The 25507-nt window shown below is 31.6% G+C and overlaps 1 protein-coding gene across 2 annotated transcripts in view; it reads left to right on the top strand.

The window, feature by feature from the left end:
- The window catches only part of LOC144845059 (scavenger receptor cysteine-rich domain-containing protein DMBT1-like), a 30990-nt gene extending 9955 nt beyond the window's left edge, over nucleotides 1-21035 (top strand). For both annotated transcript variants that reach the window (XM_078702191.1, XM_078702189.1), the window contains 19 exons: nucleotides 1263-1408; nucleotides 2133-2285; nucleotides 4734-4922; nucleotides 5544-5766; nucleotides 9480-9659; nucleotides 11261-11557; nucleotides 11893-12109; nucleotides 12538-12662; nucleotides 13132-13381; nucleotides 13756-14238; nucleotides 14488-14747; nucleotides 14943-15127; nucleotides 15400-15580; nucleotides 15850-16032; nucleotides 16499-16801; nucleotides 17364-17630; nucleotides 18009-18275; nucleotides 18492-18758; nucleotides 19283-21035. In XM_078702191.1, the coding sequence (XP_078558317.1) occupies nucleotides 1263-1408; nucleotides 2133-2285; nucleotides 4734-4922; nucleotides 5544-5766; nucleotides 9480-9659; nucleotides 11261-11557; nucleotides 11893-12109; nucleotides 12538-12662; nucleotides 13132-13381; nucleotides 13756-14238; nucleotides 14488-14747; nucleotides 14943-15127; nucleotides 15400-15580; nucleotides 15850-16032; nucleotides 16499-16801; nucleotides 17364-17630; nucleotides 18009-18275; nucleotides 18492-18758; nucleotides 19283-19599 (4493 nt within the window). In that variant the 3' untranslated portion in view covers nucleotides 19600-21035. The remainder of the gene's footprint in view (nucleotides 1-1262; nucleotides 1409-2132; nucleotides 2286-4733; nucleotides 4923-5543; nucleotides 5767-9479; nucleotides 9660-11260; nucleotides 11558-11892; nucleotides 12110-12537; nucleotides 12663-13131; nucleotides 13382-13755; nucleotides 14239-14487; nucleotides 14748-14942; nucleotides 15128-15399; nucleotides 15581-15849; nucleotides 16033-16498; nucleotides 16802-17363; nucleotides 17631-18008; nucleotides 18276-18491; nucleotides 18759-19282) is intronic.
- The last annotated feature ends 4472 nt before the right edge of the window (nucleotides 21036-25507 follow it).

The following is a 25507-nucleotide window of genomic DNA, read 5'->3' as shown; positions in this document are numbered from 1 at the left end:
CCCTACTTAAAATTATGCTTACTCATTTTAGTATATATAAATATATTCTGAGATTTCCTCATCTTATCATTTAAAATTAATTAATACATTTTTAGTATATCACCAAGCTGTTTAGATTTAATGTTCTTTGCCTGTTGTGTTTATATATAATATAATAGAAATATTTTACACTTGGAATTTGATTATGTTTGGAAGATAAAAGAATGGGCTAGGGCTATTGCTGGTGGAAGGAATGAGGAATGCGAGTCAAAGCTAAAAATATAAAGGGGGTTTCAAGTATGTAAAATACTGTGTAGTATCATTACAATCAGTTAATACAGTACCTTAATTGACATTCATGTTCTGTATATTTATGTTCAACATTTCCCCATTTGTCTTGCATGAAACTCTTCATATAATATATCTCTTTAAGATGCCTTATCATTCATTCATAACTCAAGTTGTTATGCACTGCAATTTACCTGTATTTCATTGAAGCTCATTGCTAATTAGGGATCGTATATATTTCAATACAGCTTTCCCACGATTTCTCACATGTTTTAAACAGAGAAATGCTAACCACCCATCAAGAAATTGCACTATATTTCATAGAATATTATATTTTCAATGATAGTATTTATTAATATAATTATTAATATTGTTATATTGTATCAATCTTCACTATTTATTATAGTTATGCACTATGGTATACTAATGTTTCTTTTTTGATGTAATTTGTTATACAGTTTTAGTTTATCATTTCATTGATTGATTTTCTATTATCTGTAACAATTTGCTAGTAAATGAAGAAGAGTGAATTTACACTCTTGTCTTCTGATTTTACTAAGTGACAGTGATAGTAAAATTGTATGAAGGCTAGGTTATAAGCAAATCAAAACTACTATTACTGTAGAAGATGATGCTAATAATGATATGCACATGGAAAAAGATTTTGTAGTGTGATGCAGTGTGTTGTGTGTAGAATTTTTTATCACAGAATCGGGACTTTAAGACCAATTCTCTTTGCATTGTAATGGGTACTTGGTAGGGTCGGACCAAATTACACTGATTACTATAGCTGTATAATTAAGAGCTGTCCATACGTGTTTGATCCAATGACTGGGGTAGTAAAGTAATGCGCTTAAAAGCTTTGAACATTAAGCACTACACCTCATCTTAATATCAGGAATACCTTGATTCATTCCTATTGATTCATACTGTAGTCAATAATAAAGACAAAAAGCAAAATGTGCTGTAACACAAATGTGTTATTCATTTTGTAGGTGCATCAGGGAAATGTCTAAAAAACTGCGGGCTAGGCTACTACCTTCAGGGTGAAATCCTGTGTACTGCATGTGATTCTAACTGTTTAGACTGCTCCCGTGGACCAAGTCTATGTGATGAATGCAAGCCGTCAACATTCTTAAAGGTTAGTTTTATATTGAGAGAAGAAAAACAATGCAATGATTTAGGCACAACGCAAGTGAGTTGACCAAGCACAAGCAATAGTTTTGATAATCCATCGTTATTGGTCAGATCACCTGCGTCGTGCCCAAGTGGGACCCAACGCTTTAAGTAAGGGTTTTTGGTTAACATAATCACCTTAATTAAAACCAAATTCACCATTTGAATACTTTTAAATTTATTTAAACTATACTTCAAATATTTCTCAATATTAAAAAAAAGGAAATCTCAATTTTATATAGGCCTACAATTATTTCTTGAATCATATCACTTACTCTATGAATCACAGTTCGTATATATTTCGGTCAAGTATAAGTCAGCCAACTTATTTTCATTTATCTTAATCTACTATACTGTAGACCTTGGCAGCGAATTTCGTGGTTTAGTTGTAAAACCGAGACACATAGATAGTAAATACACTGGCAAACTGCCAACAAATAGTTTTTTTGGGGGGCATGTACTGTAGATAGTAGAATAGTACTATTACAGTAACTCAGTTCATTAACAATATAGCTTTTTTTTATTGAGATATTTATGTTGAAAATTGAAACTGTTATATTGCAGAGTTTATGAATATTTAAATCGCCATTAAATTGCCATTGAATCAGTGTATTATACAAGCAAGACGCAATAAATTCAACTAATAATATCATATGCTGTCATATGCTTGTACTTTCTTCATTCAATAGGGTGACACATGCGTTAAAGAGTGTGGGCCTGGAATGTTCGGCAACACAAAGACTAGAATGTGTGACAGATGTGATCTGACCCAATGTGGAAGCTGTGCGGACGGACCTCTTAGTAATAACTGTACATCATGTCCGCAAGGCAAAGTATTAAAGGTACCGTCACTTGAATTTATTACTGAGCCCCTCTGAATACTGGAAACTCTCCTAGATTTTTCTAGTTGTCTTAAATGTGTTATAGTACTTGTTCCTATGCATTCCCAAACATATTAAAGCCATCCAATTTTTCACCAGTCTTTAGAAAGTTGACTAATAGTGAAATGTTTGTCTTAAATGTGTTCATATAGTACTTGTTCCTATGCATTCCCAAACATTTTAAAGCCATCCCATTTTTCACCAGTGTAAAGTTGACTAAATTAGTAAAATGTTTGACACAACGTTTTTGAAGTGACATCTAAATTAAAACACAGTGTTTGTCACTGTGTTTGTAAACAACACTATTTCCATTGAATAACAGCCATTCCAAATAAAATGACAGTAGTAACAGATGGCAATAAAAATATTACAAACATTTTGGTAAACAATTGATACAATTATTATGTTTTAATTTCATTCATAAAAATGAATTGCGTGGTTTAATAGTGTATGTTGTTTGTAAGCAGCCGGTTTAGGTCGATCGTAGTAGGCAGAGTTATATCTGAATGATGCAATAATTACCAGCCCATGCGTTTGTCCTTCAAGCTTTGAAAGTCACGAAGATTTACAGCTTTGCTTTTGTGGATAAATTTGTATAGTAATTAATAATGTGTGAGATATTTAAACCAGACTGACAAATATAGGACTGGTTTATCATTGTTTACCTTATATACAATATCATTGTTTGAATTTTTTTTTGGAATTTTCCTTACATATTTGCCTTTTTTAAAAGGTTCTACAACACAATAATCCCAAATTTAATGACCATAAAAGATCTGATTTAATAAATATTATATCTATAGGTTTGTCAAAACTTTTAAACATGCTGCACCACCATAGCTGTATTTGTATAATATTGCCTGCAGTATGTAACATACACTAACTAAGCTATTTTCTCACAATACAATCTCCGTTTCATTTATAAGAGATGAGATGTATTATTTAATATACAGTAGGCCTTATCTTGAATTACTAAACTGAATAGAATAGAGCTGGTAATGGTTTATCCTTGTAAAGTACTGTAAAGTGTTATATGAGTGGTAACTTCATAACAAAATCTATTTCTATTAGTTGGAATTCCAGATGCTTGTTTACTAATGTTTATAATGAAGTTATGATGATTTTTTATTAGTTTTAACTTAAACTATATGTCTAGACACCGGATATCACTCTTTCGATCTCCCAGAAAGGGAGCACTACCTAAAGCACAATGTGTGTTACTGTACAGTAGGTAGTAACAGATTTAAATGCTTATTATGGTTCTAATACTGTATCTGAAACCATATGAAAAACTATGTTGCCATTCCTCACATCACAGACAATGTAGACTATCATACTATACCTTAACCAACCAAGGTTTCTGATACACATTGCGTACAAGTATGCTAGTATTAGTACTGTATAATCAATCACTGATTCTCTCTATCAAGATTGATCTTTTATAAATTAGGAAGAAACTTTATGAGAACAAAAAAAATTGTTTTTATTAAGTTTCAATTTAATATTATTATTACATAACATAATGATGATAGTATATCAAATATAATGTGACTGTAAAGGTAATATATTACAGATTATGATGATTGGTTGATACTTAGGAGATAAATTATTTTTAAAAGCTGTTTTCTTTTTCAACACACAAGACTATAAATATGCATTAAATATATCCTGACAAAGACAAAGTATTAAAAATGTATAGAATTTGCGCTTTCCTTAGATAGGCCTCCCAACACGGCTTAAGTTAGCTTTACCGTTTTCATATTTGCGAGAGTATCGTAGCAGTTTTATGCAAGTAAAGCATGGTTGGCCTTGATATGGAAGCTTAAGCGATTTTAGTAACAGACAGATATAAATTCCCACATATTATAAATGCCAGAAAAATACTGGTTATAAGTTTGTAGTCATTCTCATTACTATGGAAATAAAATACTACATTGAAGACTATTTTACCCACTGTGATTATTGATGGACTGTAATAAGACAAAAGGAAAAAAAACAAAAAAACAATCAATCGTATTAATTCAACATTTGTAGTATGTACAATCATTTGTCATATTAACTACCTCTTAATAAATAAATCATTTTTTTGTACAGTATCATTAACACGTATTGGTCCCCAAAAAAATGAAAAATGAAGACTTTATTTTGTAGTTTTATTCAAGTTAATTACTTCCGTAGAAAAAAAATCTTTTTACTCATAAAATGACAAGATAAATTGTTGAATTCAACCAAAACCCATTGGCTGGCAGCCAATTTGACCATTTTTTGCATTAAATTGCAATTTTTTCAAATAAATATATATTTTTTTCGATCCAATTTTTGATCAAAGTGGATAATTATATGTGACATTAAAATAGCATACTTTATATATAAAATTCAATTATGATATCATTTTTTTTTTTATATTAGGGATCTTCTTGTGTGTCTAGCTGCGGACCAGATATGTACCTTTTAAACGACACTTGCGTGACCGAGTGTGGCCCAAGTCTTTACGAGAATCAGGCAAGCTTCATGTGTGACCTTTGCGCAGAAGAATGTCTCACTTGTGATTTCACCCCAGAGAATAACTTACAATGCAGCTATTGTAAACCACCAAAGGTAGATAATTATTTACTTGTAAAGTTCATTAAGAACTAAACCTGGAGGCTACTTATGTGCAAAAGTTCTTTATAGTTCAGGCTGCTTCTGAGTTTAGGTTTTGGTATTCTAATAAATTCTAAAATGTAAGTGATAGTGCATCATGTGATACTTAAGAGTGTTTGTGTACTACAGGAAAATCCCCAAAACAGTACCAAAAGTAAAAACTCTTTCGAATCACAGTTTTCTTCTTCCAAATTCTTATCCTAATTAGATTGTATTCTTAAAAACAAAAAGAACTCAACTCTCAAGCATATTGACCATATAAGACATTTTTTTATTTTTTATTTTCTAATTTGAGTGTTAATTATTTTTTATTATTAATGTTAATTTTATATGAATACATTATTAATTTTTTTCACTAGGAATTCATAATTTGAAAATTAATGAATACATACACATAAACTAAACTGTATGTATCACAAATAAAAATAAAACTTGGTTACTTCATTGTACCCTATTCACTACAAATTTGTTTTGTACTGTATACTAGCAGGGCTAACACACTCGTCAGGTCAAAAGTACAACCATAACTCTATATATACTTTACTGTATATATTAATTATGTATGATTTTTCTCAGGTATTTCAAGATGGCCAATGCGTGACTCAATGCGACAGCAATAAATATGCAATGAATGTCAATGATACTGACATACAAAGTACTAACATGATCCGTCTAGCCGGGGGTAAGAACCAGTTAGAGGGAAGGCTAGAGGTGCTACATGATGGACTGTGGGGTACTGTTTGCAGTGACTACTTTGAGATGGCAACTGCTAATGTGGCCTGTAATGAACTTGGCCTAGGTATGTGTACACTATGTGGATCATTTAAATCTTACCATGAGTATAATAACTATAATTCTATAGACAGTAACGTTTGTTGCGGTACACCATTGCATTCTTAAGCTCTGTCTACACTATCAAACTAGTGTGACAAAAAAGTGTGATGTGCCCAAATATGGTAGTGATATGCTTAAATATGGTAGTGATATGACATCATCATGTCCATATATGGGCACATCATGTTTTGTTGTCAGTTTGATAGTGTAGACAAAGCTTTAGAAGAAGAAGTAATGATAGTAGAGTTGAGAATGTCTGGAACGTTTTGGTTTTGTACCACCTGTCTAATAGAGTACAGTAATGGTTGTAGTACAACAACCAAAACATCTTGAGACATTCTCAACTTCACATTACTTGATTTCTAGGAAATACTAGGTGTACCACAAACATTTGATTTTCAGGAATTACTTTCTTTTCAATGCAAACTGTTTTTGTTCACTGAGACTGAGTTTTTGTTATTAGGAAATCGTGTTATTGAAGGCAAGCATATCCACCAATCAAACTTAAATTGTTGAGACATTATATTTGCTTAATCTATATATACCCAAAAAAAACAAAAGTGATGATGCTTGAAATGTGGTACACAATATCAATTAAAATGCCTAATAATTATAATTGTTATAAAACTATAATTCTTATAAAAAATGTTTCATATTACATAAAGTACTAATTGCTTGTAATTTTTTCTAATTTGTTTTAACAATAAACTGAAAATAAATGTGTATTGAATTTAGCAATTCAAATGGCAGAACAATTAAGATTTTAATAATGCCCCTAGCCTGTAAATAAAGAACGTGTATTGTTTCCTCTTCAAAGGATTTATCACGGATTTAATCTCCCTTTTTCTTCAGGAAATGAAATTATTAAGGCTTGTACTTCATCCTTTTGGGAAAGATTTATGGATTTGGTTTTGGAAACCACATCCTCTGAGGCTAAATATAAAACCAAGATGGTTTTCCGTTTGTAGTATAAAAAAGATATAGTTTATATTTACCACAAACTGTCTATTACTGTTGGTATTACTTAAATATTAAATGATTTTCCCCTCATTTTTACATTGTTTAAGTTTTAGTAACCTGAAGTATTAATTATTATTATTATAACAATTAAATATAATGTTATAATAATTTAAAATGTTTGTTTTAATTCTACACTTAAATGGATACAACACTCACCCACAGCATTATCATTTTTTCAGTAATTTGCCTTTGGATTTAGAATATTATACATATATATTTATTTACTTTTTATATTTTTTTCTATATTTTTATGAATGATCTAATATCCGTTATATAAATGTTTTTTGGGAGTTTTTTAAAAACTTCATTTCAACCTTTTGTTTTTTTTAGTATTTTTATTTCAGTAAAAAATCTATTTAAACATTTTAAAGCATAACATAAATTGAAACCAAAAGTAGATACAATATTTAAAACAAAGAAGACAGGGAATTTTACAGATATCCCACTATGTACTCTTCATTTTTCAAACTTTTGGTTTTGATATTTATAAACCAGTTTTTAGTATTTTTATACCATTTTAAAAATAAAAAAATATATTCAAGCAAGCATAACAAACAAACATATAAATAATAATACAATATTAAAACAAAAACACAGCAAGGGAATTTTAACGATACTCCCATTTATAGTGTATATAAAACTAAATGGTAAGTAATTTTACAGATACACCCACTATGTAAACTCATCAAAGTTTTGGTTTTGATTTTTATACCTTTTAAAAATTAAAAATATATTCAAGCAAACATAAACAATCAAAGCATATAAATAATAATAATACAATGATAACATAATGATACTGTATAATGAAAACAAAAACACGGCAAGGGAATTTTAAAAATACTCCCATTATATAAACACCACACAACCTTCTGTCTCATGCTTTACAGTTTGTCATGTGTAAAATTAGCTTTTGAGAGAATGAGTAGAAGGAATGTAGAGGGAAAAGATTAATTTTATTATTATTTTATTATAAGAAATACAATTTTGTGATTGATAACAATTCTGTTACTATTTTTAAAAATGAAGGAGGGTTGATATTTAGTGATGCAAGAAATTAATTTCTTTTGTGAAATACTAACTAAACAAAAAGTATAAAATAATGAATTTTTTTATACCAGTATATTTTTCCCCTTTGCTTAAATTACATATGAAATGATCGTTTATGCCAGATTGCATTTACCCAGTCAGTTCAAGGAAAGTTCAGACTAATTTCGGACTTATGTTGTTATTTGTGTTCACTCAACCAAATTCACGAATTACAGTTAATCAATGAACAGCCTATAAATTCACTCTTATAACAACATAGCATGAATGAAGGTTTATCACGTTTCAGGATCTAAAAGAAGGGGTTAATATAGGGTTAGCTTGTAAAGATCTATCAGGTTAAGAGCCCTTGCAGCTTTCCTCACTTGTGTGTTTTAATCCAGGTTTACAAAGCATATCAAGTAACAGAGGGGTGTTAACCCATTTGTATAGAAAAATATGAGTAGGGTAATATTCGATGTAATATTTATTGAAGCTGGCTGGTGGTACATGTTTATACATGGTGCGTTCTTGAAAAATATATAGACAACAAACAGATACAAAATAATAATTAACCCACCAAAACGATCGCTGTCATAGTCGGTCACTGAGATATACAACAAATTACAAAAAAGTCACAGTTTCAAAAGTCATGCTTAGATTGCATTTTATCAACCATGTCTGTTTACACTTCTATATAGTACGACTTTAATTCATATGTAATTTTGAGTGGAAAACAAAAAATCCACAACATCCTTATTTTATTCTCATTTTATTATTTAAATTATTTTGTTCAAAATACCATTAAGTTGAGAAAGAATACATTTAAAATTATGTAAAGAATATTTTGACTTTAGTTGTAGTCTACTAACATTTTCTATTGATATTTAATGGCACCTTCATAATAATATGCATTACTACTTTATGTGAGTCTAGAATGCTGAAGGGACTTGTTTAATTCCCTGGTACTTGACCAGATGTTGAACCTACTAATATGTAATTCTTAATACCAGACAGCCACAACATTTTAGTAAAATATATATGTACTGTATATAATATTGCTGAAAATTAAATTTGAAGAAAAAACAATAAATGTAGCAAACAAAAATAAATTAACCAAACAATTTTAAAAAAAACCAATAAATATTTAAAAAATAAATAAACAAAAGAAAAAATGTTAAAGATGTATTGTCCAACTGTAAAAATAATTCTGAAACAAATTTTTGTTGAATATGCCATTTTAATGTCGCATAATAATTATCCACTTTGACCAAAAATAATATAATAATATTGTAATATTAAAGCAAAAATAAGTCAAATTGGATGCCAGCCAATGGGTTTTTGGTTGAATTTAACCATTTATTTTTTCATTTTTAAGTGAAAACATTAATTGGGTTTTTTTTCTACGAATGTGATTAACTTTGTTAAAACTACAAAATAACCTATTCAAAGTCTGATTTTATTAATCTTTATTTTTCATGTTTTTGGGGGACAGTAAATCTTTAACAATAGTCTTTATATGTTTATTTTATATTTTGTGTATTTTGTTTTCTTCACAGTATTTTTTATACTGTACTACTATGTTTACAAACAAAGTCCATTTTTTCAAATTGTACTTTTGATTGACTTTTCCAGGACGTGCTGTTGGGATTATTGCGCTTTCCGATCACTACATCCAACCTGGCGTAGGAAACATATGGCTTGATGATGTCATTTGTCCATCTGGAACTGAGCAACGCTTGACTGAATGCTTCCATCGGGATTGGGGCCTTAACAACTGTAACCATGGAAAAGATGTAGCTATTAGATGTTCAGGTATAATTGAATTTTTTGAACTGGTTTTGTGTCATGTTTTCTTGTTCTTTGTCCACATTTTTTTATATTGTATTTTTATGGAGACAAAAATAAATGAAATGAAATGAAAACTTATATTTTTGATAATTAATATTCGGTATATCTTTATTAAAAAACAAAGACACAAGCAGCCACTGGCTGAAACCGTAGTCGTACATCATAAGCCTACATGATAAATTGTTAAAAAATTAAATTTAAAAAAAAAACATTATCAAAAAATTCATTCAAATGGTGTAGAATATTAACACACTCTCCTATTTAACTATCTTACTCGTACAATATTATTATCACATTTATATTTTGTGAATATTATTTCAACTGATACCGTTTTAATTTACACTCGATTTGTGATATTAATATTCAATATTGATCAATGATTGTACAAGTACATAAATTAATCAATACATTCCAATACAGCTGACTACATGGAATAGTTGAAATGTGTATATTATGTCAATAATTATCATTTGTTTTGGACTTTATCCAATTATACCTACAGTCAGAATACATTTTAAATAGCAATAGTATAAAGTTTATGATTGATTATTGCACATGGTTGTTGCATCATCCTTATATCCAACCTATATATTCATCCACTTGAACAACTAGCTTTGAAAGCACTGTCCATACATGAGTGGATATTATCCTTAAAAGTGTGTATATGAGTACGTAGATATACTGCGTCATAATGCCACTTCATTGTTGTCTAAGTAGGTTGAGTTGTTTCAATACAATACCTTCACTTAACCAGTCTTTTTATAATAATTTGTGCGGGTTGTATTTAAATATGATAGTCTTTTATATTGTTGGAATGTTGTCATTAGAAATATCACTGTACAAATATTGTGGTTTGAATAGTTATCTAGTACAGTATCACAGTTTTTTTGGTGTTTCTTTTAGGATATATAAAATATATTTTAAAATATAATATTAATATTTAATGATATTATATCTTACTGTATAGTGTTAATACATAGTACTTTAATAGTAATAATAAATAGTAGTTTAATACACTTATATTATGTTATACATACCAAACAATTGTTTCTCTGTAACTTAAAATACAGTACAGTACCCCCTTCTTTTGGACACTCCTATTCAGGTGACAACCCTACTAAGTGGACACATTTCTATGAAATGAACATGGGGAAATATATGTTTTAACATTTTGACCAACCCCTATTCAAAGGACACCCTATTGACACTACATGTGTTGGATCCCAAAGGTGTCCCCTTAATAGAGGTTCTAATGTTATGATGTGTGATACCTTTGCCTAATTAGGTCATTCTAAAAACTTCTGGAAAATAAAATAAAAGACACTACAGAAGTGTTCATTGTGTAAGCTGATTCTATTTAGAGGTTTATGAAGTAGCCACTTCTAGTTTGCAAGAATACTTGTAAAATGTGTAGCGGTATGGTTGCTATACAGTCTTAGATACAAAAACCACATAATTATAGTTAAACTGATGGTAATTCCACTATTGTCCCACTTCAGATTTGCATGCAGATAAATCGAATAATATGAATAATAAACTTCAATTAAATTTCCTTTTGTTCGTAGGTCCGGGTGTTAGAACGTGCATTGATTCGTGTCCTGCCGGTTTCTATGGTAATGTAACCACACGCGAATGCATACAGTGTAATGACTATTGCGATGAGTGCAAGGGGGAGACGGATAATTACGTGTGCACACGATGTGCGCCCGGATACCAGTTAAAAGAAAATGATTGCGTAAGTGATTGTGGACATGGATTTCATTCAAGCGATGGAAGTTGTAAGGAATGTGATGCGTCATGTGCGACATGTCACCAGACCACTGCGACATGTACTAGTTGTGTAGCGCCCCTCTATTTACAAGGTAAATTCATACAATCAAACCTCTTATTTTCACCTTTAATGTATAAGCTTTTTATTGTTATTTAATTTAACAATAATTGCCCGAAGAGAAGATAGGCACCACTGGGAGATATGGCTTATGCCTGCGTGTTGTATCATGATGAGTACTACTAGCTACTGTATCTCATCTTCTACGCTCCTATGATAATCTAGGTCATGGGACAACTATAGAACCGTGTCATAATTTAGCGTGGGTTAAAATTTTAAAGTAAGTCTTACAACCACGTGTTCCTAGAGAGATAAGTGAAATTTCATTTTAGTTACATCTGCAATTACTTAATTTTTGTTTTATTATAGGGGATAAATGTGTAGAAAGTTGTGATGGATACAGTCTTATCCAATCACAAACGGTACGTTTGGTAAATGGTCCAACTCCCACAGAAGGGCGTGTAGAGGTTTTGTATCAAGGTGAATATGGAACAGTTTGTGACGATAATTGGGATTTGAAAGATGGTGATGTAATATGTGCTGAATTAGGCCTAGGCCATGCCGTTGAGGTGTTTCCACAAGCAAGGTGAGAATTCAGGCTTATAGGTATCAAGCCTAGCTGTTGCTAAATTCTGAGACCTGTTCTCGCCCTAATATTAACCATTATACTCAAAAGTATTAGTATGTATTTTTCAGTAATAAACTAGATTTAGTTTGTTTTAAATATTAAATATTTTTACTGGTTGTACTAAAATTGAATGGTTGCCAGCATCTATATACCTTACATAAGCACAATTATACATATATAGAAATAACATTATTATTATATGGTTAAAGAAATTAAAGCTATTTATACTATAATAAATAGAGTTGTACATACAGTATACAAGTCATTAACATTTATAGTGGTTCGAATTGAAATAAAAACAAAACATTAAAGCTTGTTTTAAAGTGTAGTTTAAACATTTTTTAATACCTTTTTTGAAATTAGTTAAAATACTTATATTTCATCAGATATGGACAGGGTTTTGGCAGCATTCATATGGATGAAGTCGAGTGCATTGGAAACGAGACAACAGTATTCAATTGTCAGCATGCTGGATGGATGTCCTCAGATTGCCGTCATCATGAAGATGCTGGTACGTATTGCATAATAAATAATTTTTTCTTTCTACTTAAGCTCTGTCTACACTATCAAAATATATGGACATGATGACTACCATATTTGGGCACATCACACTGTTTGTCAAACTAGTTTGATAGTTTAGACTGAACTTTATATACACATCATATTGCTGAATGTTACTTATTGACTTTGCATGTTTAATTTAGTACAGTAATGTGCTGCAGAGCATTGTATATGTATAGATACATATCTCATGTTCATTTATATCTAGAAATTGTATACACATTTTTTCTAGTGAAAAATTATCATGAGCACTTTTTACCATCACTTGGGCTGCTATATAGTCTCTAGTTTGAAAAGTGCAATTCAGAAAAATGGCGGGTTAAAACTTTGAACCACCCTGTTCCCCATTCGTTTTGTATATCCAATCAGAGTATAAACAAAGTGTATTATTAATCCTACATTCAATATCCTATTTTCAGGTGTGCGTTGCTCAGGACCTGATACATCGCGAGTCTGTATAAGTCAAGTGGATTGTTCAAAAGGTTACTTTTCTAACTCAACGACCAAAACGTGTGGTAAATGTTCACACAAATGTGCCGAGTGTGAGCAAAATCCTGACCGCTGTACAAAATGTGAAGCAGGACTTTTTATGACTAGGGAATATGAGTGTGTTGTGCGTTGTCCTGAGGGTTTCTATGGCGACACCGATGCTACATGCAAAACTTGCAGGTGAGTTGAAAATGAATATAACTTTAAGTATAAGTATAACAGCCAGCTTGAAAGAGCAATTGCTTGAAATGAATTGGTTAGGCCAAATGAGGCATAAAGCCTACCTAGCTTAGCCAACAGCCTCAAATGCCCTGCTACATAATAATATTTTCTTGGGATTTAACTTTTGTCTGTGTATATTTTGCTATAGTATCGTATGCTGGGCCCATCTGTACAAACCAGGTTTAGAAAAAAAATGTGAAGTACTAGCAATGCAGTGACTGATAACTGCTAATACCCTCTCCATATTAATGTTGATGATTATTAAGTTTTAAAACTACAACTGAATTTTATTCATATTTGTTTTTCATGTACTACTCTTGGTTTTGTTTCAGTGCTGAATGCAAAGACTGTGTTGACAGTGCATCCAAATGTATAGAATGCAATCAATCATTTTATCTCAGCGAACTAAACACCTGTATTCCAAATTGTGGGTCAGGCTTCATCAAGCGCGGAAACGAGAACATACGATTGGTCGGCGGATCAACTCCTCTTGAAGGAAGAGTTGAGGTGCGTCATAACGGTGTATGGGGCACTATTTGTGATGATTCATGGGATATGGTAGATGCAAGTGTTGTATGTCGTCAATTGTCGTTTGGCAGTGCTAATGGAGCTTACCGCGCTGCTTTCTTTGGACCAGGTGTTGGACCCATCCTTCTTGATGATGTTAACTGTGTAGGCTCAGAGCGTGATGTCTTGTCTTGTAAAAATCATATGGACGGTATCGGAGCGCATGACTGTGAACACGGGGAAGATGCTGGTGTGCAGTGTTCTGGTCCTGATACATCTCAAAAATGTGTTTCAGATTGTGGAAATGGGTAAGGGAAAGCTGTTGTTGTAAAGAGAGAAGATTTGTACTCTTTAAAATGTCCATTTTATCTTTTACCTTTGGAACCCAACAAATTGTCTTCTTAATAGGAGTGTCCCCCCCCCCCCCACTCAATATGTTTTGGACATAGTCGTAAAATATATATTACCCCTCATTCATTTTACAGAAAAGTTTTCCCTCAGAATGTCCCTTCAATAGGAGGTTCTATTGTAGTAATTTCCATTATCTTGTATTTTAGATATTATCCTGATGCAAACAGAGTATGTCAGCACTGCAGTGGATCTTGTCATTCATGCCAGGGAACTTCAGATACTTGCACAAGCTGTGCCGCTCCATTCTACCTTATGTCAAACTCTTGTGTAGATACCTGCCCTGAAGGCTATTATGGTGACACGAACCAAAGACTCTGCCAGCCTTGTAATGAGCGTTGTACTGCCTGTTTTGATGCTGATCATAATGCTGTCTGCAAGTCATGCAAGCCTGGCTATAATTTAGAAGGTAATTTATTTGTGTATTTGTAAATAATAATGATGCAATCAAGTTTTCTAACAGTATCCCTCTGTGGTCTTTAATTTTTTAGTTATCAAATACTGCTTCATGAATGAAAAATGCTTCATATTTTAAAGTCAACTAACCCCAGGCTCATGGAAAACATGCATCTATTTGTTAAGTATTTATTTGTTGTATTTCTAGGTTCCTTGTGTGTAGAATCTTGTTCAAATGGCGACACCCTTGAGTCATTTTTACCAGATAAGATTATCCCATCTGAAGTACGACTCATTGGTGGTGCTACAGCCTTGTCTGGAAGATTAGAAGTAATGCAAAACAACGTCTGGTATACAGTCTGCCGACACTCATGGAGTTCGATTAATTCTGAGGTAATTCACTTTAAAAAGTAGTTTTTTAATATTAATATTGAATACATAAAAAATTTAAAGGTCCTGAAATTTTACTACTACCTAAAGCTCTGTCTACACTATCAATGTGCACAAATATGGTAGTGATATGACATCATCATGTCCATATATGGGCAAATTTTGTTGTCACATAAAGTTTGGTAGTGTAGACAGAGCTTAAGGCTCAAGATTTAACAGAAAGTATTGTTTAAGGACAGTGAATTGAATATTTTAATATTGATTAAATGTGTTAGGTTGTGTGCCAAGAACTAGGCTTTGGACGGACAGCCAATTCTAGACCACAGTTTGACATGCCACCACAGAAAACAGTTGTAGGGATAGACAACGTTCAATGCCAAGGCTTTGAGAAATCTGTACTTCACTGTCCACACACAGACGCTAGCACATGCAGTGGATTAAAAGATGAATTAGTTGGTAAGTTAGAAAAATAAACTTTAACAGAAAACATTTTAATGCAATATTTAATTAATGAAAAAAATCACCGATGTTAACCATAAGAAAGCCAATATATTAGTGGTTAAAAAGTAAAGAAGAAATGAAAATGTGTCGGGCATTGCCATATAAAACAAATAACAGTATTACTTCATACTACAGTTAAACAATAAACTAGACTGTAAGGCTCTAACAATTTCTAAAAGAGATTGTCATCCATTTTTCTAACAAACTCATTTTATTTTGTCCAGCAATAACATGTGATGGATCGAGATACGTTCAACCTCAGCAGAACATTTGTCGTAAGACAAATACTGGAACCTGTGGATTTGGAAGTTGCTTTGAAGGTGTGGAGTGTGTTAATACAACACAGGGTTCATCGGTTTGTGGCCCTTGTCCAGAAGGTACCATTGGTGATGGTGTTAATTGCATAGGTAACAAATCTTTCTTTTAAATATGTTCAACTCTATGATTTTAAGTATAATCCTGTCTATTTTCATCTCGTCATTTGTGGTTGTAATTTGTATAGATATATAGATTAATTTGATTTGTGAGATTATAGAGTACTCAATTTGATTGTTTAACCTTGTATATTCAGTGAAGGTTGAAATCTCCTACTTCCCTAGAAAATTCTAGAATGAAATTTTGTGAAATCATGCCCAACTTTTTGTTAAGTCATTCTTCAAGAAGATATACTTTTAGTATTTAATTTTAACCAATTAAGCTACCACTGGTTAATTATAAATAGTTTGTCAATATTGAATGTTTAATGATGTAATTATAAATAAAGTTTTATACTGTACCTACTTTACAAATAAGTGGTTTAGTTTGTGTCTTGATTACCCATAAACAAATTATTAGTATGTACAAAGTTTCAATAATTCAATTTTTTTTCAATAGCTGTTGGAACCAGTCTTCCTAAGTTTTTAACCCTGCCATCTGATAAGAATGTATCACACGGTTTTGGAGTGACACTACTCTGCAAGTCATCCGGTAACCCAGCCCCCATTATTACCACTGCCAGCTGGCTGCACAATGGCAAAGCACTATACGATGCTGATATTCGCTCAGGTCGCATTGCAGTACGTTCTCAGGGATCACTTTACTTCAGTCGCACGCATTGGCAGGATACCGGCAACTATACTTGTGTACTGGAAAACACAATTGGAAGAGTTAGTGCGAGCGCTTACCTCATGGTAAAAGGTTAGTTAATTGGTTAATTTTGATAGTCAAATCCTGAGTCGGGTTTCTAGCATTCTTTATATCAAAGTGGCAGCCAAAATAATTTTACAGTACCAATCATACTGTGATAAATGGAAAAAGTTTGTACATGCATTTGCATCTAAATGATTTTGAGGAGGTAATTTCTTGATACTCGAGTAAATGAAATTGAGACCTCACCCTGACAGCTGTGGTACTGACTTCTACTATATATAATATTTAATATAAAGATCGTACTTTATTAATAAGTATTATTAGCAGCGGTTCGTTCTCGATAAGATGTCCTGCATATCTCCATTTCTTGCCAGAATAAACAACATATGGCCAAATCCTATTATGGAATGGTCTCCAAGAACAGGCACATGAGGCCAAGCAAGATAAAAAAAACAAGATGGAGAGATTTCCAGGCATATTCTGGATGAGAAACGTGGGGAGACCTTCACCCTGAAGTGGGCTGACAAAGAATGAGATGATGATGATGATTAACAGTGTTGATACCTTCAAACCTTCAAACAATATATTTACAGTGTTCTTTTTATTGCAGAGAAACCTAGCATCATTGATGTAAAACATTCCCAGACATTGATAGGAGACACAGCAATGCTAGGCTGCTTAGCCGCTGGAATACCTGAGGCCAACTTCAGCTGGCAACATAATGGCAAGCCACTTATTGGCGATCGCTACCAACACTTTGACTCGAATGGTACATTATTCATTAACAACATCCGAGAAGAAGATGCCGGGACATACAGATGTATTGCAGTGAATGAGAAAGGCATTGATGTTGCTAGTGCTGAACTATCGGTTCTAAGTAAGTACTTGGAAACTTAGAATACTCACTAAGCATGAATGTTAAAGATACTACAACTTTACCACATAGGATTTAATTAAGGGCGACAATGGAAATAAGTTTGACCATTGGTTACTTTTTTGTGCTACCTTGAATTTATTCCTGTAGACTATTTTTTAATGTTATTTTGTTTTGAATTTGAATAAATAAATGAAAAATCCACTGTATTGGATATACATGTCACACTGTACCTTATTTGACTATTATACCTATTCCACATCACCTAGCAAAACTTCAGAGTTTACACACTAGAGGTGATGGGAAAGAGGTATCAAAGAAATGTTGAAAGTATTCTGTTTCATTAGTACATTTGTTTACAATTATTGTTTTCTTTGTCAGGATTACCAAATATGACTGTTACTCCAGAAGACACAAGTGCTGATGTTGCCAGTGATGTCATGCTGCATTGTGCAGCAATTGGTGCTCCTAGCCCTACCATCTATTGGAAGAAAGATGGACAAGATGTACAGTATACAAGATTAGAAGTCCTCGTGAACGGTACTCTAATAGTGAGAAACGTACAACGAACCGACATGGGTTATTATACCTGTATTGCAGTTAATCCTGTTGAGGTTATTGAATATTCTGTAAAACTGTTAGTCAAAGGTAACTACCTCTATTTTATTCTGTACCAGCATTTTTAACTTACTATAAATCAAGGCAATCTAACAACAGGACACTGAGCACACTTTGCCAAGATAGGAACTCCTAACAGTCCTTTGATCTTGTGTCTTGCTGCGACAAATACCAACAGTACTGTACTATGTACATTATTCTTCTAAGCATTAATTAAAATCAACCCCTTTTTTTTTATTTTCATAGGACCACCAGTCATCACAAATCCACCTTCAAATGGATCGTACGTAAGTGGAGCTACAGTGAGCCTAAAGTGCCAAGCTATAGGATCAGGAAAGCTTGTATATTCCTGGTACAAGAATAATAACATATTAAAAGGAAGTGATCATGTAATTGTAAATAATGGTGTATTGACTATTTCTAATTCTCAACCTACTGATTCAGGAAAGTTTACTTGCAATGTAAAGAATGAGGAAGGAGGTACATCAGCTGATGCATTTATATCTATAACAGGTAAGAATTATTTACTTTTATTTTCATACATTTTGAATTGATTAAATTATGAGTAAAGCTCTGTCTACACTATCAAACTTTATGTGAAAAAAGTGTGATGTGGACATGATCATATCACTACCATATTTGGGCACAGCACACTTTTTTAATCAAACTAGTTTGATATTGTAGACAGAGCCTTAGGCAATTGTTTGGTGTGTCGTCATTTGTAGAAAGCACATTAGTAATATCAAGTACCAAGCAGATTTGAATATCATTTGGGGTTGCTATTTATCATACTAACAAATTTCCTCATCTTAACTGTATGCAAATTAATTACTTAATCTCCAGGATATCAACAGGTTTAGGTTTAGCATTTCTCTATGCCTATATGTCTATATTTATGCAGAATATAGAATTTGATAGGCAACTGAAACATTTCAAACTGCCTAGTAATATACTTAACATAAATTAATTTTCAAACCGTGAAGATGATATTTGTTATATTACCAAACACTTAACATTCACTTTCAAACTTTTATTAGGTCCAGATTCGTTATCACATAATCAGCACTCGTCCACGCCAATCATTTTGGCTGCCGTATTCTGTGTCATTATCATTATCATCATCATTGCTGTAGTACTATTGTGCTTCAAAAGATATCAAAGATACAGAAAACCATTTGATTACACCAAACAAGAAAGTCCGAAAAAGCGGAGAAGTATTATGAAAAGACGCAGCAGTATGCACTGGGATCCGATGATTCCTGGTGTGTCATTTTCTAATGGGACTGATCAAGCTATTATAAAGAATGATGATTCCACGGCTTTAGTAACACAGGAGGTTGTTAATCAACCGTGAAGCTAAGCTAGGTTCATATTTTATATAGAAGATATTTAAAATAGGGTAGCAACAATTTCAAATTATAAAAACAATATTTTATTTGTCACAATTAATTATAGTTAAATTAATAAATTCATAAAAGTTATACCATAAATTAAAAAAAGTAATTCCATCTGGGACTTACACATTGTATGAGTTATACTCAAGTCATTATCTTGATTCTGATTTCCTACGACCTATGATGTACGTATATTGCACTATAGGTCATTGCCTGTATGTAGAATTCTACAAAACTCTTGAGGAATCAAGGAAGCGCATTCCAATTTATGCGCACAATGAATTTTTACGTTACTAATAAAGTTATATTGCGGTGTATGTTGAAACTTATATAACAGTAAATGATAATAGTGATTTTAAATTAAATCTATTTTAAAATAAGCTGGTACTGTATTACAGTCTTATTTTATAAGCAAATATGATATTTAACGAACAATTTTTGCAAGTAAAACAACATTTAAAACCTGATTAGCTTAGAAACAAGCGTTAACTGCCTTAATATAACAGTATCTTCCAGTTTTTGTTGTAATATATTGTAAATATCTGACAGATTTCTTTCTGGATTAATTTATTTATTTAGTGATTGTAAAATTTAAAAAAAAAGACAATGCAACTACTTAAGTAAGAATTGTATTTTTTTATTGATTCAACAAATCTTCCATTGAAAATAATTGTGAATAATTAATTAAATAATTACATGAAAATATTAATTAATTAATAGCACAAAATGCAATGCAATTTTTATGTCAATGCAGCTATATATCCAAACAGGGTCTTTGTATGTTATGGGAATTATTTCCATTGTAATTGTAAATGTATTTGTTATAATTATAATTTATGGTTATTTTTTTTATACACACTTCCAAATCAGCTTGAGAAATAAATTAATGGTTTTTCAAATCTCAATCTCCTTCTGGTGAAAGTAATCCATGTTGACCATATCTACATCTGTAGGTTACCTATGCTATGTACATTTAAATTAATAGAGAGTCATAATTTATAATAATTCTGTATTTTAATAATGAAAATATATGGTTACATAATTTATTTCCTATCAATCATATGTAAATACTTACTAAATTATTATATTATTTTATTTAGAAATGAGAAATAAGTGTCTTGATGATGTATGTATGTATTGTAAATAAATATTAACTTTTTTTGAATGATTTAGTAAATAAATTTGACACCATAGTACAGCTGACTAGCCGCTACAATGCAGTTCTGATATATTTCAAAATGAGTTATATTGATTTTAGGAGCTTACACTTTATGGTTAACAACGGACAAATTTGTAAATAAAAAAAATCACATTTTATTTAATGAAAGTTATTGTAGACTTTGTAGATATCGGTAATAAACCGTCTTACTATTGAAATATAATTAATGTTCTGTCAGTATTTTTGTTTCAGTATTCTTTCAGGCCTCTACTTTCAGATTATATGATGAAAATTTTTCTGTACAGGGATTTTTTCGAAAAATGGCCAAAATATCCACTTTTTAAAATTCAATAATTATGCGATAATATTGCCATATATGCGCATATATTGTGCTGTCATCATCTTATAGAGCAATATTAACTAGTTATGTCAAAAAATAAAAAGGTCGAAATTTGGTCATTTTTCGAAAATTTCCATGTACAGGGATTTTTTCAAAAAATGGGCAATTTTCGACCTTTTTACTTTTCGATAAAACTGGTTACTATAGCACAATTGACATGCGCAGAACACATTATTCGACTCTGCGCATGTTTATTATGCTATAGTAACCATTTACGTCAAAAAATAAAAAGGTCGAAAATTAGCTATTTTTTAAAATAGCTAATTTTTCGATAAAACTGGTTACTATAGCACAATTGACATGCGCAGAATCCATTATTCGACTCTGCGCATGTTTATTATGCTATAGTAACCATTTATGTCAAAAGTGGTTACTATAGCACAATTGACATGCGCAGAACCCATTATTTGTCTCTGCGCATGTTTATTATGCCAAAAAATAAAAGGGTCGAAAATCGGCCATTTTTCGAAAATTTCCCTGTACTATTTTTTTTTTAAATGGCCAATTTTCGAGCTTTTAAAATTCGATAAAACTGGTTACTATAGCACAATTGACATGCGCAGAACCCATTATTCGACTCTGCGCATGTTTATTATGCTATAGTAACCATTTATGTCAAAAAATAAAAGGGTCGAAAATCGGCCATTTTTCGAAAATTTCCCTGTACTATACTGCCCTGTCATGAAAGAACGACTCAAATTTGGTACTGCCCTACTAATAATTTTCAATATTTATTTTATTCAATACTTACTTAAACTTGTTTAGTTATTAAGTATTATTAGTATTAATTATATTTTTCGAATATTCAGAATTAATTAAATTCCATGGAGAGACTATTGTATGTGAACACCATTGCTATTATTGAATATTCTCCCTCTTAAATTATTACTTAAAACTAAAAATTAAAAATACAAGAAACATGAAAAACAATATTTTAAACTTATTTTTAGATACAAATATATGTACACACTAAATATATACAGAAAAGTGGGAAATTTGATTGCTAGCAATATAACGACGGTAGTGTCCAGACAAAAATAATTTTTAAAATGAATGAATTAAATATCATGCCTTAAAAGGTGTCATTATTTTGAATAACATATATTCTTCTTCATTTTCCTCTAATGAAATAATATCACATATAAATTCATTCTTTATAAGCAAAAACCCCAATTAGTCTTAGGCTTAGCTTATACCAAGCCAAAAAACGTACAGGCAGACAATGGGGTTTGGGTGCCTTATATGATGTAGACAAAATTGGCCTAGGAACATAAATCATTTAAAAAATCACTATATAACTAAGTATTATATGAACTAAAGTCTTATTATCAAATTATTAAATAATATAAAATGTTTTTTATATATTTTTACGTTAAATTAGTACTTTCTTGAAAATACATTTTGTAGTTGAGTTGATTCTTTCATGACAAATGCAGTTGAGTCAGTCTTTCGTGATTTTCTTGTGTATGATTGACCAAGAATGTTATGAAAAAACAGTAAAACTGACATATCTAAAATTAGAGTCAGTAAATTTAATAAACCTTTCTACGCAATAAAGAGTACTTTTATGTACTACTAAAAGGTGTGAAAATCAAAATAATATTATCTACACATAAGAAGGGCTAAAACAATAACACGTTTAGTTGATTATCTCAAAACTTTGGTTTATGCAGTTGAGTCGTTCTTTCATGACGGGGCAGTATAGTACAGGAATTTTTTCAAAAAATGGCCAATTTTCGACCTTTTTATTTTTCGATAAAACTGGTTACTATAGCACAATTGACATGCGCAGAACCCATTATTCGACTCTGCGCATTTTTTATTATGCTATAATAACCATTTATGTCAAAAGTGGTTACTATAGCACAATTGACATGCGCAGAACCCATTATTCGACTCTGCGCATGTTTATTATGCTATAGTAACCATTTATGTCAAAAAATAAAAGGGTAGAAAATCGGCCATTTTTCGAAAATTTTCCTGTACTTAATAGTACAGGGATTTTTCAAAAAATGGCCAATTTTCTACCTTTTTAATTTTCGATAAAACTGGTTACTATAGCACAATTGACTTGCGCAGAACCCATTATTCGACTCTGCGCATGTTTATTATGCTATAGTAACCATTTATGTCAAAAAATAAAAGGGTCGAAAATCGGCCATTTTTCGAAAATTTCTCTGTACTATAGTACAGGAATTTTTTCAAAAAATGGCCAATTTTCGACCTTTTTATTTTTCGATAAAACTGGTTACTATAGCACAATTGACATGCGCAGAACCCATTATTCGACTCTGCGCATTTTTTATTATGCTATAATAACCATTTATGTCAAAAGTGGTTACTATAGCACAATTGACATGCGCAGAACCCATTATTCGACTCTGCGCATGTTTATTATGCTATAGTAACCATTTATGTCAAAAAATAAAAGGGTAGAAAATCGGCCATTTTTCGAAAATTTTCCTGTACTATAGTACAGGGATTTTACAAAAAATGGCCAATTTTCTACCTTTTTAATTTTCGATAAAACTGGTTACTATAGCACAATTGACTTGCGCAGAACCCATTATTCGACTCTGCGCATGTTTATTATGCTATAGTAACCATTTATGTCAAAAAATAAAAGGGTCGAAAATCGGCCATTTTTCGAAAATTTCCCTGTACTATAGTACAGGAATTTTTTCAAAAAATGGCCAATTTTCGACCTTTTTATTTTTCGATAAAACTGGTTACTATAGCACAATTGACATGCGCAGAACCCATTATTCGACTCTGCGCATTTTTTATTATGCTATAATAACCATTTATGTCAAAAGTGGTTACTATAGCACAATTGACATGCGCAGAACCCATTATTCGACTCTGTGCATGTTTATTATGCTATAGTAACCATTTATGTCAAAAAATAAAAGGGTAGAAAATCGGCCATTTTTCGAAAATTTTCCTGTACTATAGTACAGGGATTTTACAAAAAATGGCCAATTTTCTACCTTTTTAATTTTCGATAAAACTGGTTACTATAGCACAATTGACTTGCGCAGGACCCATTATTCGACTCTGCGCATGTTTATTATGCTATAGTAACCATTTATGTCAAAAAATAAAAGGGTCGAAAATCGGCCATTTTTCGAAAATTTCCCTGTACTATAGTACAGGAATTTTTTCAAAAAATGGCCAATTTTCGACCTTTTTATTTTTCGATAAAACTGGTTACTATAGCACAATTGACATGCGCAGAACCCATTATTCGACTCTACGCATTTTTTATTATGCTATAATAACCATTTATGTCAAAAGTGGTTACTATAGCACAATTGACATGCGCAGAACCCATTATTCGACTCTGTGCATGTTTATTATGCTATAGTAACCATTTATGTCAAAAAATAAAAGGGTAGAAAATCGGCCATTTTTCGAAAATTTTCCTGTAATATAGTACAGGGCTTTTTCAAAAAATGGCCAATTTTCTACCTTTTTAATTTTCGATAAAACTGGTTACTATAGCACAATTGACTTGCGCAGAACTCATTATTCGACTCTGCGCATGTTTATTATGCTATAGTAACCATTTATGTCAAAAAATAAAAGGGTCGAAAATCGGCCATTTTTCGAAAATTTCCCTGTACTATAGTACAGGAATTTTTTCAAAAAATGGCCAATTTTCGACCTTTTTATTTTTCGATAAAACTGGTTACTATAGCACAATTGACATGCGCAGAACCCATTATTCGACTCTGCGCATTTTTTATTATGCTATAATAACCATTTATGTCAAAAGTGGTTACTATAGCACAATTGACATGCGCAGAACCCATTATTCGACTCTGCGCATGTTTATTATGCTATAGTAACCATTTATGTCAAAAAATAAAAGGGTAGAAAATCGGCCATTTTTCGAAAATTTTCCTGTACTATAGTACAGGGATTTTTCAAAAAATGGCCAATTTTCTACCTTTTTAATTTTCGATAAAACTGGTTACTATAGCACAATTGACTTGCGCAGAACCCATTATTCGACTCTGCGCATGTTTATTATGCTATAGTAACCATTTATGTCAAAAAATAAAAGGGTCGAAAATCGGCCATTTTTCGAAAATTTCCCTGTACTATAGTACAGGAATTTTTTCAAAAAATGGCCAATTTTCGACCTTTTTATTTTTCGATAAAACTGGTTACTATAGCACAATTGACATGCGCAGAACCCATTATTCGACTCTGCGCATTTTTTATTATGCTATAATAACCATTTATGTCAAAAGTGGTTACTATAGCACAATTGACATGCGCAGAACTCATTATTCGACTCTGC

Source organism: Antedon bifida, chromosome 6, assembly GCF_963402885.1.
Source record: "Antedon bifida chromosome 6, ecAntBifi1.1, whole genome shotgun sequence".
NCBI classification, from domain to species: Eukaryota; Metazoa; Echinodermata; class Crinoidea; order Comatulida; family Antedonidae; genus Antedon; species Antedon bifida.
This window is presented reverse-complemented; position numbering and strand designations above follow the sequence as displayed.